At 36.0% G+C, this 14,624-nt stretch overlaps 1 protein-coding gene across 3 annotated transcripts in view; it reads left to right on the top strand.

Moving 5' to 3' along the window:
* Window positions 1-14,624, top strand: part of LOC123682604 (receptor-type tyrosine-protein phosphatase mu-like) — a 59,965-nt gene that overhangs the window by 2,979 nt on the left and 42,362 nt on the right. Inside the window, exons 3-4 of one of the 3 annotated variants that reach the window (XM_045621338.1) lie at window positions 3,411-3,560; window positions 13,786-14,039. In XM_045621338.1, coding sequence (XP_045477294.1) covers window positions 3,411-3,560; window positions 13,786-14,039 — 404 coding nt within the window. The remainder of the gene's footprint in view (window positions 1-3,410; window positions 3,561-13,785; window positions 14,040-14,624) is intronic. The other 2 variants (XM_045621345.1, XM_045621354.1) reach the window with 2 other exon arrangements.

The raw sequence follows: 14,624 nt of genomic DNA, 5'->3' as shown, positions 1-14,624 counted from the left end.
GCAATATAAACTGGTGGGATTTTCAGGCCTTTTAAGCTGTTAGAGGCGAAACTATGAACAGTCAAAGGAACACTCACAAATGCTTAAAAGTGAAATATACTGCACCACAGGAGTTGGGGATATCGTATTCAAACGTTTTGAAAAGTATGTAATCTTCGAGAAAATCGCTGTAAATTCATTTAAAACTCAATAACAACTTGAATGGATCCAATAAAATCAGTATGAGACATTTCGTCAATCTGGTTGCCTTTTTTCTGAAGTTTGGTTCTTTGCATATGCTTCACGAATGTTCTTATTTTGAAATGGAGTCAGTTTATCAACGGCTTCTATTTGAAACGAGTTTTCTGAAAATGCCAAGACGTAAATTAACAAACGCTGAGGCTAATAGGGCTATCGGAATGCTACAGGGTGGCCTAACTCAGGTTGTTGTAGCGGAAAGGCTCCAAGTCAGCTAAAGTGTGATATCTCGACTTTGGAATAGGTTCAGGGAGACAGGTTCCATGTTGGAAACACCAAGGCTTGGTCGGTAACGAAAAACAACCATCAGACGACGTTTGAGAGAGGTTAGTCTAGATTCTAGACGTCCATTGAGAGGAGTTCCATCAACACGTGATCATTAGCGTCAAAGACTAGAATGGGCAAGGCAACATATCAATTGGAACTATCATTGGCGTAGTGTCCTTTTCACTGATGAATCCAGACATGGACGATTTTCAGATTATCGAAGAATAAGGGTATGGACAATCCCACGCATACCCGGTAATCGTCGCTATGTCCAAGAAGTACATCCATTCCGAGGGGGTAGTGTTATGGTATGGGCCGGGATATGTTTCAACGGGCGCACAGATCTACACATTTGTCCTGGGAATATGACTGCCTTACATTATAGGGAGCATGTCATTGACAATGTTGTGCCAAATTTTCACGCTGCTATTGGTGAAACTTTTCAATTTCTATAGACGATAACGCTAGACCGCAACGTGGAGCCATAGTGGAGAATGCGCGCGAGGAGCTTAGTATTCCACATTTACCAGTACCTCCGCACTCACCAGATTTGAATTGCATAGAACATGCATGGAATATGCTCCAAAGAAGATTAGATCAACCTACCCCAGAATCCTTAAATAACCTGAGAGAGCTTCTGCCCCGTTTATGGAACCAAATTCCTCAAGAAATGTTAAACAACCTCGTGTTTAGTATGCAAAGAAGATGTCAAGCTGTTATTGATGCCCGTGGAGGCCATACATTGTATTGATAGTCTTGAAATGCTTGAATTCTCCGAGAATAAAATTCCATTATTTTACTCGATTTTTCTTAACCACCCTGTACAGCTGCAGAGCTACAGGCTAAAATTAATTTTATTTCCTGCAATCCAAAATCATATTAATATGAATTTTCATCACAAAAATCTCATTTAAACTATATTTTGGAGCAGTATTTTTTAAATCACAAAACAAAATTTACTTTAACTTTTTCCCAAAAAAATTGATATGTACTTTGTACAAAGCACTGATATATTTTCAAAATATTCATGAAAAGAACCTACCAAAAATTATAACAAAAGAAGTAAAATTAAAATTTCGTTAAAAAAATAATCGACCGTCGTGCAGTGCAGATCCCTACTAATTTTCTTCGAAAGAAAAAAAAATTACGTTTTTCTACGAAAGTTTCATGAAATCGACTAGTGTTTCTTAAAATGATTCCACAAAACGAAATATATACAGAGTGAGCTATATATTGATTGCAACTTCATTTTTTAAAATGGAACACCCTGTATATTTTCTATATTTGACTAGCTCTTTTCCCCCTGATTTCGAACTGTTTATTATTATCCAATAAAAACCTTGATTAAGATAATAATATTATGTTTTGGCCGGACTTAGCTTCGTTTCATTATGCACGAGATGTTTATACAGGGTGGCCACTTTTTCAATGGGATTGTATTGGTAACTTTTGAACCATAAGAGTTAGAAGGTCGGTCAAATGGAGAAAAAGTTGCATGCATAGAAGCATTATCAAGCAGTTCAAACAAATCGAGATTATCAGGGCCGGTTATTGAAATATCATAAGAAAAGTAAATTCTGTCATTTTGATTTTTCATTTTTCCCACTTTATTTCAAATATTATCAAAAAATGTTACAGGATTTTTTTATTCGACAGTAAATTGTTCTCAATTTGACGTAATCAGATTTCGTATCCAACGTTTCGTGCTCTCTGGGCCACCCTCAACCTCATTTTTTTCGATACGGACCTGTATATTTCATGACACTTTTCGAAATAACTTTTAACGCTGAATTCAACGTTATATCATACAATGTCAGTAGGTGATTTTGACCCTTATCCAATTTTCTTTGGGTCGGATCTGTAGTGAATGCAATTTATCAAAAACTGCTGTTAATAAAATAGTCAAGAGACGCGAATACAATGATTTTAAATTTGAATACCAAGCCTTGCAAATCTTATATCGTAATGATATCAAAATAAAGTTCGATTCTGTAATTTGTTGAGCAAATGTATAAGAAGTATGGGTTCCAGAACCGTTAAGTGCATTTTACAAAATGGTGGACATTTCGAACACTTACTTCATTCATTTTCATTTACTTTCGAATAATCATTCGATTTTTCTTTCATTAAATGATAATACGTTTAATTATTATGAATTGAAATATGTAAATAATAATTACTTGTTTCTTGATTTGATTCTGATATGTTCCATTTAGTTCAAGATGAGTAAGTTGATTTTCTCATCGAAATGTATTGCATGTTGTTAATTAAACTAAAGGTACCTGAATGTAATACAGATCCGACCCAAAGAAATTTGGATAAGGTTCAAAATCACCTGAAAATCAACTTTGAATGACATTGTATGATATATCGTTGAATTCAGCGTTAAAAGTTATTTCGAAAAGTGTCATAAAATATACAGGTCCGTATTGAAAAAAATGATGCCCAGAGAGCACTAAACGTTGGATACGAAATCTGATTACGTCAAATTGAGAACAATTACTTTCGAACAAAAAATTCCTGTAACATTTTTTGATAATATTTGAAATAAAGTGGGAAAAAAGGAAAATCAAAATGACAGAATTTACTTTTCTTATGATATCTCAATAATCGGCCCTGATAATCTCGATTTGTTTGAACTGCTTGATAATGCTTCTATGCATGCAACTTTTTCTCCATTTGACCGACCTTCTTACTCTTATGGTTTAAAAGTTACCAATACAATCCCATTGAAAAAGTGGCCACCCTGTATCTACAGTTTCTTTCCTCAAGAAAGTAATATTATTATACACAAATTCGATACAAATCTAGATGCTCAGAATTCCACATCCAGCGTTCTACTAGACCGTATCGATGAATTTCAGTGTTTATATTCAGATCGAGTGCCGAATCTGTTTGAATTACAGTGACTACCTTCCTTCCTCCTCATGGATATGATTGTGACTTTGAAGATAACAAAAATAAACGTTGTAGAGACCACTTCAAGAAATATCCTTGGATCTTGTCGAATTCGATATCCAATGAGGGCACATTACTCCTGGATTATCGGTGGGAAGGTTAGTTCTTTTTTTTTCTGTTCTTTGCCTTCAAGACTACAAGTACAAATATTGCTTCATATAAGGTGTCCCCTTTCCCCCCTTGTATCAGGTGTGAATAAGTCTTTCCCGTTTTTTTTTCAAATTTTGAGCCTTTATTGTGAAAAAATGGTTACAAATGAATCATTGAAAGTATTGGCCATCGCTAGCTACAACTTTTCCCCATCTTTCTGGCAACATACGAATCCCGTTGCGAAAAAATTCGACCGGTTTGGCCTCTATCCAGTCATCCACCCATTTTTTGGCTTCCTCGTAGGAATGGAAGTGCTGGTCAGCCAGGCCATGCGTCATCGATCTGAAGAGATGGTAATCAGACGGAGCAATGTCTGGACTATACGGCGGGTGGGGTAGGACTTTCCATTTGAGCGTTTCTAAGTATGTTTTCACCGGCTGTGCAACATGTGGGCGAGCATTGTCATGTTGCAAAATAACTTTGTCGTGCCTGTCGGAGTATTGTGGCCGTTTTTCTCGCAGTGCGCGGCTCAAACGCATCAATTGTCGTCGATAGACCTCGCCTGTGATCCTTTCATTCGGTTTCAGAAGCTCATAGTAAACCACACCTAGCTGGTCCCACCATATACAGAGCATGAGCTTGGCGCCATGAATATTTGGCTTGGCCGTCGATGATGATGCATGGCCGGGTAGTCCCCATGATTTTCTTCGCTTCGGATTATCGTAACGGATCCACTTTTCATCGCCAGTCACGATACGATGCAGAAAACCCTTTCTTTTATGTCGCTGAAGCAGCTGTTCGCAAGTGAAAAAACGCCGTTCGACGTCTCTCAGCTTCAGTTCGTACGGCACCCAATTTCCTTGCTTTTGGATCATTCCCATGGCTTTCAAACGCTTGGAAATGGTTGTTCGGTCAACTCCCAATGCTTCAGCAAGTTCTTCTTGCGTTTGACACGAATCTTCATCAAGCAAAGTCGCCAATTCTTGATCTTCAAAGATTTGCGGCCGCCCGGAACGCTCCTTGTCTTCCACGTCGAAATCGCCACTTTTGAAGCGTCGAAACCATCCGCGAACACTTGAATCATCGACACAACCTTCTCCATAAGCTTCCTGAAGCAACCGATGCGCCTCGGCAGCAGATTTCTTCAAATTGAACCAATAAAGTGAAACTTCCCGCAAATGACGTCGACTCGGCTCAAATTTCGACATTTTCACGATTTCAAAAATTTATGATGCGAAAAAATTTCAACTAATGTGTTAGTGTGGAATTGTTGACAGATGAATAAGCTTTGATTATGACATATGTAACCATTAAATACTCGCACAGTATTGGTGGCGCCATCTCTTACAAAAAATGGGAAAGACTTATTCACACACCTGATAGTATTTCAGGTTCCGATTCACCAAGCTCACCCCCATCTTATTATTGAATCGGTGGCGCCCTTTCAGATCTCTCCCCAGCTATCCAGCGGTCTCAGTTGGGTCTGAAAAGAAGGAAGGTGATATAAGAACCAGTGTGACCAGATTTAGTAGAAAACTACTTTTTTAGTAGATTTTTCGCATTTTCATGGAGTTTTTAGTAGGAAGAAATCCTTTGGTAGATTTTAGTAGATTTTGGTAGTTTTAAAAAATATAACCGAGACGATTGGGAATATGGAAATTCGGATGTCTAGACTGTTTCTATGAATCAATTCATTGTTCATTCTCATTGAGGTTCTACGTTCTACGTGTTTCTAGAAGAACGTACCTACTTAAACATAATAAAATCATAAAACTTCTGTCGGCTGAGAATAAATACGAAGAATGATGGAATATCCGAAGGCTGCCTCATTGAAAACAGATGGTGTGTAAACTTCCGTTTACACGAAAACTTCCGTTATACGAAAATATACCATTATCTCACATTTGGTATTCTATTCAGTGGAAAAAAATATGTCTAACTGGAATTTCATCGACAAATTTGGGTGGCTGCATATTTCAGATTTCGAATGCCAAATGCAAGAGAATATTTTCGGCTATTAACCGCATCAAAACAAAAAATAGAAACAGATTTCTAAATAAAAATATAGCATTATTATAACATGCTAAAGAAGGACTTAAAGAGATAGGTGATTGTTGTCGTCTTCAACCTACAAAAAATATGCTCGATTCGATGGATAGTGAAAATTCATGTATGGATGTTAAAGACGATGATTTGACTGCAGATTGATACTGATTTTTCAATTATTTTTTTTATGTTCAACTGTAGTATTTCATTTCTTTATTTGATGTTATTTTTATCCGAAAGATTTTAGTTTTTTTTCTATTTATATCCTTTTGTTTATTTAAATATATAAATTTGTTTGTTTATATTTGCTATTTTGATCCTATTTATTTTTGTTCGGTTTTTTCCCCTTTTTTTTTTGTCGTTCAAGTTTTGAAATAAAATCTTGTTTTATTTTCGAATCTGAACACATCTGTACTGTATATCCTATTCATGAAGTAAAATTTAACCATAAGAGACATTAGAATAAAGTGTATTCTGAATAATGTTAAAATCTAATGCAGCGGCATCTGTGAAATTTTGTCAAAAAATATGTAGATTTTTAGTAGATTTCTGAACGGTGTTGGTAGATTTTTAGTAGATTTGCGGCAAGTTTAGTGGATTGACTATATTTCAACCTGGTCACGCTGATAAGAACAACTAACTTTAACTGAGCAGTAGAACGAACGGTAAATATCGGGCCTGACCAATACCTCCTAGACTAGGAGGTATTGGCCTGACGAGACAGAAACCGGGAGATCGGGACAGGGGCGGATCCAGGCGATGTTTGAGGGGGGGGGGCATAGAAAGTCACGGCTCATATAGATTAGCAAAATAGCGGAAATTTTTGTTGGTACCTACTGGGTCAAGTGTTTTTTTATAGAAAAATGGATTTTAGTAAATCATATCATATTCAGTTTCCAAAATGTTTGTAGGACTGAAACAAGTTCAAAAAATTTCCCATATTTCAAAAATGTGTGAATTTATTCCATTAGAAAACTCAGGCGCAAGAAAGTATAAGGTGTAGTAAAAATAAAACCATTATTTTTGCATGAAGAACAAGGCGTCAATTACCATAGAATGATCCAATTTAACAAGTTAACAATTGTGCCTTAGGGGAGCAGCTCTTCGTAGATAATTCCCTGCCAATCTCACTAAACACGCAGCCAAACCTTCCTGGCCGTTTCTGACGGCTCACCGCGTTTCGACCACGACCGTTTTTGCTTGACGTTGTCGTAAATGATCCACTTTTCATCACCAGTTGCCAATCGTTTCGAAAATGGGTCGATATGGTTGCGATTCTGCAGTGATTCGCATTGGAAATTAGGTCCATGCGGTTTTTTGCGTTAACTCGTGTGGTTCCCATACATCTGGAATCTTCTTGAGATCAGCCTTATGCTAACGGTTTACTGTGCAATTTTAAGCTCTTGAGCTATCGAAATAGGACTCGACAATGTCCATGATTCTGTCGATATTTTCGACAATCGTCCTTCCAGTGGTATATATGGTGTATATTTGACATTGAAACTACCCGAACGGAATCGACTGAACCAAAATTGCACGTGATTGGCTATTACAGTATCAAGTCCATAAACGCTGTTTACATTTTCAACCGCCTGGCTTGTTCTTTTGCCTTCAACTAAGAAAAACTATAAAATACTTTGTTTATCTTTTTGCTAGTGTCCATCTTTGTGGCGCACTGAAATTTGACTGAGTCAACTCATCACAAAACTTTTAGGAGGTTTTTGTAGTGCAAAATCTCATCTTACGCCATAGTGGAACCCGATCGGACTTGTACAACGCGAGATACAGATAACTAAAGCCATCTATTGGAAAAATAATGGATTCCTTTTCACTACAACTATTGAATGATCCAATATTAAACTTAATAATAAATTCTGGTCTCCTATTTTCTTGATTAGCTTATCTTTGGACATAGTATAAGGAAAGCCAGTGTAGTGCTTTTTTCAATTTTGTTTATGTTGAGCGCCATCTAGTTGTACTCACGTTTTACTCGAATTTTACTGTCAAAAATTGGTCCGTAAAGTGGAGCCCTCTGAAAAAATCGGTGTTATTTTGTAGAACTAAAATATTTGAAATAGAGTGGTCAGAAGATTTCTATATTTTGATATTTTTTCTGCTCTGTAATAAGCATTCACGCCAGTGGCGTGTATCTGTGATAACTTAATAATAACATAAAAATTGTTGGCAATGTCATGCGACCCCTTTTCAACCACGCCACTGAATGAATTATCGTATTATTTCTACGCCATCTATAGCTCATGATTCAGCGCTATCTATTATCGAGTTACCTCTCCAAATCCAACTACAGTAGCGACACCTGGTGACTATTTCCTTGCCGTCAAACGGCGGTTGGCTTACTATCCTTTCCTTATACTATGCTTTGGATAATGTTTTCAATATTAAGACAGCTGCAATTGGTCCTATGTTTAGATATGCATTAATGCCAATCCATTCAGCCTGTCTTCAACTATTAATAATAATAATAATAATACTCTTTATTTCATAGTATGTCTGTACAGTGTACATAAAAGAAATAGTGTCAAATTGCCAAAATCCACAAAAATACTAAAATTAACTCAAATAATCATAAAGAGAATAATATGGTTCCAAACAAATTAAATATTCTCTGACATTTTTCTTAAAATTCTTAAAATCATTCAACTGTTTAATCATATCAGGTAGTTCATTGTACAATTTAATACCCATCTAAGATGGGTGCTTTTCTGATAGAGATAACCTAGCACCATCTAGCGTCACAAAGGAAAACCAGACGGTAAACAGAAATCTACAAAAAACAGAAATCACAAATATAAACAATACTAACAGAACTACTCATAACAACATGGATTCTGTGGCAGCGATTCATAGACAGGGAACATCTAGAAATAACCTCCAAATCAGGGGAACAAACGAAAACATAAACAGCGCACTTCAATCAGCGGAACAAAAAGCATGGCTATATGTAGGGAAAATTAATATGAAATGTACAACAGAGGACGTCATGAAGTTCCTCTCGGATAAATTTCCAGGGAAAAAGTCACAGGTGGAATTAATTTCGAACGAAGGAAGTTCAAGCAGAGCCTTCAAAGTAGGAATAGATTATAAACTACTTGAAGAAGTTAGTAAGCCTGAGTTTTGGCCTCAAGGAGTGACTGTCAGAAGATACCGATTTTTTCGTGGACAGAGAAAACATCAAGGATAAGACATACAACATTTTAAACTTGAACATAAGATCAATCACAAATAAAGTTGAACTCCTAGAAAAGGTCTTGGAAGAGGAAGATATACATGTTGCTGTGTTGACTGAACACTGGTTGAAGGAAAATCATACTGAACAACTAATAGTGCAGAACTTTGTCTTGGGTGCCCATTATTCTAGACCAAATGGATATGGTGGAGTTCTGATCCTTCACAGAGATGACTCGAAAATGTTGCCACTGGAGTGTGTGAGGAAATACTCTGTGGAAAATCACATTGAATTGGCAGGAGTTTATGAGAGACTACATAGAAAAATTATAATTGGGGTATACAGACCACCACAAGGAGATTTTGAGGTGTTTCTGACAAATTTTCGGTCGTGTTTGGATGAGTTGGGGTGCATGAATCTGGGTTATGAAGAAATCTATGTTGCTGGAGACTTCAACAGTGACTTAATAAGATGCAATACAAATGGAAGAAACCTGCAGAATCTAATGGGTGAGTTCAATCTCCAAGCTAAATTTAACGAACCTTCCAGAGTATCAATTGAAACTACATCTTTAATTGATAATATATATTCAAATAGTGATACAGACTCTGATCCATGTACGATAGAACCACATATTTCGGACCATAGAGGACAGGTGTTACGATGTTCTGGTATGTTAATGAAACCTAAGAAAAGAAAAAGTAAATCAGTAAGAAATCGGGGTAAACAAAATATAGATCGATTCATTGAGGTACTCTCAGGTCAGTGATAACATGATATCTTGCTGCAGAAGTTGGAGAGCTATGGCATTAGAGGTGTCCCGCTGAAGTTGATCAGTAGTTACTTGCAAGGTAGATATCAAAGAGTTTGTATTCAGGATAGGTACTCGGACTGGGGATGTGTGGAGTGTGGAGTTCCTCAAGGGTCCATACTGGGGCCTCTATTATTTTTGATATACATGAATGACCTACCTCCAAATGTTAAATCACACAGCACAGTGCTCTTTGTTGATGACACTTCATTCCTCACAATTGGTACTACAGAAGAAGAGCTCAATGATATTTCATCAAAGATCCTCGAACAGGCTGAACTATGGTTTAGTGCAAATAAGTTCAAAATAAACAGGGAAAAGACACAATATCTCACCTTTGAAACTAAACCCGCGACTGAGATGAACCTGAAATTCCTGGGTATATATCTGGAACCGAATTTGAAGTTCTGGAAACACATAGAAGAATTAGAAAAGAAATTGTCAGTAGCTACTTACCTCATTAGAAGATCTAAACAATTGGCAGGAAAGCAAGCAGCCAAAATCGCTTATTATGGATATTTCAGTAGTGTTTTGAATTATGGGTTGCTGTTTTGGGGTGGTGGACCTGAAATGAAGAAGATTTTTACAAAACAAAAAAATGCAATTCGTATATTGTGTGGATTGGGGAGTGCTGAAAGCTGTAGGAGTCACTTCCAAGAGGAGAACATACTCACACTCACCTGTTTGTACATACTTTCCTGCATCCTATACATCCACGACAACAAGGAAAAACTGACGCGAAATGGAGAGTTCCACAATTACACCACAAGGAATGCGAGGAACTTTTCAACACCATATCATAGGGTCGCGGCGACTCAGCTAAGCATTAACCATGAGGCCATACAAGTATATAATAAGATCCCTGAAGCTTTCAAAGTTATGAACAAAAATAAGTTGAAACATGAAATAAAGAAAATTCTGTACAAAAAAGCCTTCTACACAATGAATGAGTTTTGGATTAGCCATTTTGAATAGTTTGTCATGTATGTATAATGTTTGTCTTATACTCGATTATTGACTATCAATGTCTAAAGATTTAACCTGTTTTGAATGTTAATTTATTGATTTTATTTAATTTATTTCAATGTTAATTTATTTTAAATTTTGACTTTATTTATATTTACATTTGATTATTACAGATTTATTTTAAATTTTGACTTTATTTATATTTACATTTGATTATTATAGATTTGATGAAACTTATTTAACTACTTTGAACTAGAATTTATTGATGTATTGACGCCCCATGGAATATGTTGATGGGTTAAAATTATTCACTTGTATATTATTGTGAATAAATAAATAAATAAATAAATAAAACCTATGTATAGGATAATGTAAGTTCTGCGATATTAAAGGGTAATTACTTTTAATTGTGTGAACTGAAAAAATATCTTTGTTCTTGAAAAAGAAAAGCAAACATTCTAATACATAAATACCAAAAATTGTTAACAGTTTATTTCTCTTAAATAATCCCCTACATGATTGAATTGAAGTCATTTTAAAAATATACCTCATCACCCTTTTTTGTAACACAAACAATTTATTGACCTCTGAGCTTGATCCCCAAAATATAATTCCATATCTTAAAAGGCATTCAAAATTTGCAAAATAAACTGTTTTTAAAATTATTTAGACTCAAATACTTTGATAATATTCTGATTCCAAATCCTACACGACATAGCTTCCCTGACAGGTAATCTATGTGATATGACCATTTAAGGAAACCATCCAAATATACCCCCAAAAATTTAACTGACTCTTCAATCTTGACATTACAACCATTTGAATCCAACACATTTTCCCTCATTTTCTGCGATCTGCTTGTGCTAAATAGCACAGCTGATGTTCTACTTTCATTCATAAATAATTTGCTCTTTGTAAACCACGATTTTAATTATTATATACTGAGAGTGTTTTTGCCTTGATATCATCAAAATCATTTTCACCAATCATCAAATTTGTGTCATCAACAAAAGAAGTTAACAATTTTAGGATGTCTTCAATAACATCACATATATCTATTATAAAAATTATGAATAGGATGGGTCCTATAACACTGCCTTGAGGTACCCCATACTTTGATTCAATTATATCTGATTTTACATCTTTGCCATTTTTAACATTTCTAGACCATATCCAATTCTCACCTTTCAGAGTGCTTACGCATATTTTTCGATAATGAAGGATACATTTTTATATTCTTAAAGTCCACGAGGGGCCCCCTGTAACGTTTTACTGCAAATGGTTTTAGGTATTCGCAAAGTTCTGAGAATGGCGCTGGGTTCAGAGCACGACTTCTTAAAAAATAAGAACAGCACTGACGCGATGTCTGGAGCTTTCACTTGCTTGTTCAAATTCGTATTCGTGTAATTTTGTCATTGAATTTGGCATGAGCTTTTTGTAAATTCTGAATGAGGGCTCAAAACATACATGTCAATGCTTTCCTAATTTTGATTGATTTAGCTTCGATATTGTTGAAGTTGATGATTTCAAAATCCAAATCTATTATTTTTCTAACTTCATATTCTCCTTTTCTCTTGCCTCTGGTGATTTACCCTCCCCCTGGCGTGAGGCCAAGGTCAAACCAATTTTTAAGAAGGGTGACAGGCACAACCCTGACAATTATCGGCCAATTAGTCTAACTTCAATAGTTTTTGAAATTCTTGAGCGAGTTATTTCTGAGCAGCTAACATCTTTCCTCTTGAATCACAGACTAATTCCTGATTCACAGCATGGATTTGTCCCTGGTCGATCTATAATCACTAATTTATTATTTTGTTTGGATAAATGGACGTCAGCCTTGAATAGAAAGATACCTATTGATGTTATTTATTTGGATTTCTCCAAGTCCTTTGATAAGGTTCCAATATCTCTTTTGCTGTACAAATTGGAAAGTTTTGGCATTCGTGGCATTCTCAACTGGATCAGAGAATTTTTAACCAAACGAACATTCTCAGTGAATGTCGGACAATCGTATTCGGAGCCCAGGGAGGTGCTTAGCGGTGTACCTCAGGGGTCGGTACTTGGCCCACTTCTATTTATAGCATATGTAAGTGATCTGACTTCTTCTATTGTCTCACCAAGTGCATCCTATGCGGACGATGTCAAGTTTTTCGGAGAGGCTGAGACTTGCTATAGACAACTCCAAGAGGATCTTAATCTCATTGGCTAATACCTCTTAACCATTCAAAGTGTCGTTTTCTCTATCTGGGTGCAAACAATCCCCGACACACTTTTTGTACTGATGACCTTGGAGTGGAGGGTTGTACCACGCACGTTGACTTGGGTGTGACCATCACCAGTGATCTCTCCTGGTCAAGCCACATAACAAGAACGCTGAACAAAGCAAGGAGACTCCTCTTTATTTTACAGAAATCTTTCCAGGGATGTGATGTCGTTATCATAGGCCAGATTTATAAAACATACCTGAGGCCAATTTTAGAATTTTCCGGTCCTGTTTGGCACCCTTGGCTCAGAGGCGATCTGATGCTCTTGGAGGGGTTTCAGCGCAGAGTGACTCGTCTGCCTTATGGTGTCTTGAGAACATCGTATCCGGATAGGTTGGAGAGGATGGGGCTGTCTTCACTGGAAGATCGACGGCTGCGCGGGGATTTGATCATCACCTTTCGTGCGCTCCATGGAATGTTTGGTACCGATATATCGCATTTATACCAACTGAACACAAACAATCTACGTGGTCACAGTTTAAAACTCAAGCGTGAAAGTTTTCGTGCAAAGTGCCGCGAATATTTCATTTCTAATAGTGTTCAGTGTATGGAATGGACGGTGACGTCGTGAATGCACCTTCCGTAAATACCTTCAAGAACAGACTTGATGCCTGGTTTGAAAATGGGTTTCGCATCTGAACATTCTGTTTATGCTCTCAATTTTGTGTTTGTTACTGGTTCTTGGTTCTATTACTGTTGTCTGTATATATAGTATGTTCAACTATTTTTTCACCTTTTTTTGAGTTCATAGTCTTTTGCCTCTACTCTGTAATTTCTTTAATGATAATAGTAATAATAATATTGTTTCAGCTGGCTAATAACATCTCATAGTAGGTACCTACTAGATATTTAAAAACTACCATTCAAGAAACAAATTAAAATTCCTGTATCGCACATTGACTTTCCTTCCTGTCTATAATTTTCAGTAAGAAAAATGTTCAAAATAATTTTTTTATCAGGTTTACAAGAACAAAATCTCACTGATAAGGTTTCATCATTTGTCACATTACTGAAACTGGAAGAAATGCAGGATTTCAGGATACCGATTTCGTTTATGGGTCAGGAAGCCCATTTACTCTTATGTGATCAAAACAACCTTCATGTAGCAAACTGCTATTGGTTCAAAATCCACAGGCTGAACAAGGTGTATGTCGAACTGAGGAAATGTAAAACTGGTGAAGTAACTAGAAAAAATTGCACTTTAGAAAAAGAAGTGAGTTATTTATTGTAATTTTACCAATTTCATTACTTCGTTAATCATGTTTCAATTTGTCAAGATCTTTGAGTATATTTATTAAAAATCGGGGGTTTGTATTTATTGAGTTAATTATTCAGATGATCTATGCCAAACTATGAATTTTCAATTCAATTCAAGTGATCATTCGAATAGGAATTGTTCATAAAATAATTATACAGGATGAGTCACGAGAAACTGTATACAGGGTGAGTCTTTGACTTGTACATATATTTTAACCGAAAATTCTTGAGGTCAAAAGAAATACTTTTTTCATTTACCATTTTTTCTGATTCGGCCTGGTTACAAAGATATAGCCATTTTAAATTTTCATAATGAGCTAATTCACCCCTGGGAACCGGAACACTGAAGTTTTTGCAAGTATAAGATATACCATTTGAACCTTGGAAATAAGCTACTAAATAAGAAAAACTATCATAAACTCACTTTTAACATTCCATTCGTTGAACAAAGTAGTATTTATAATACAATAAATGAGTTATTCCAATTTCATTGACGATAAAGATTAAATATTTTCTCTTGATTTTCTATTTCATTTTCGAT

Source organism: Harmonia axyridis, chromosome 1 (genome assembly GCF_914767665.1).
Source record: "Harmonia axyridis chromosome 1, icHarAxyr1.1, whole genome shotgun sequence".
Lineage (NCBI taxonomy): Eukaryota > Metazoa > Arthropoda > Insecta > Coleoptera > Coccinellidae > Harmonia > Harmonia axyridis.
The sequence above is the reverse complement of the archived record's forward strand: the minus strand, read 5'-3'. Positions and strand labels throughout refer to the sequence as shown.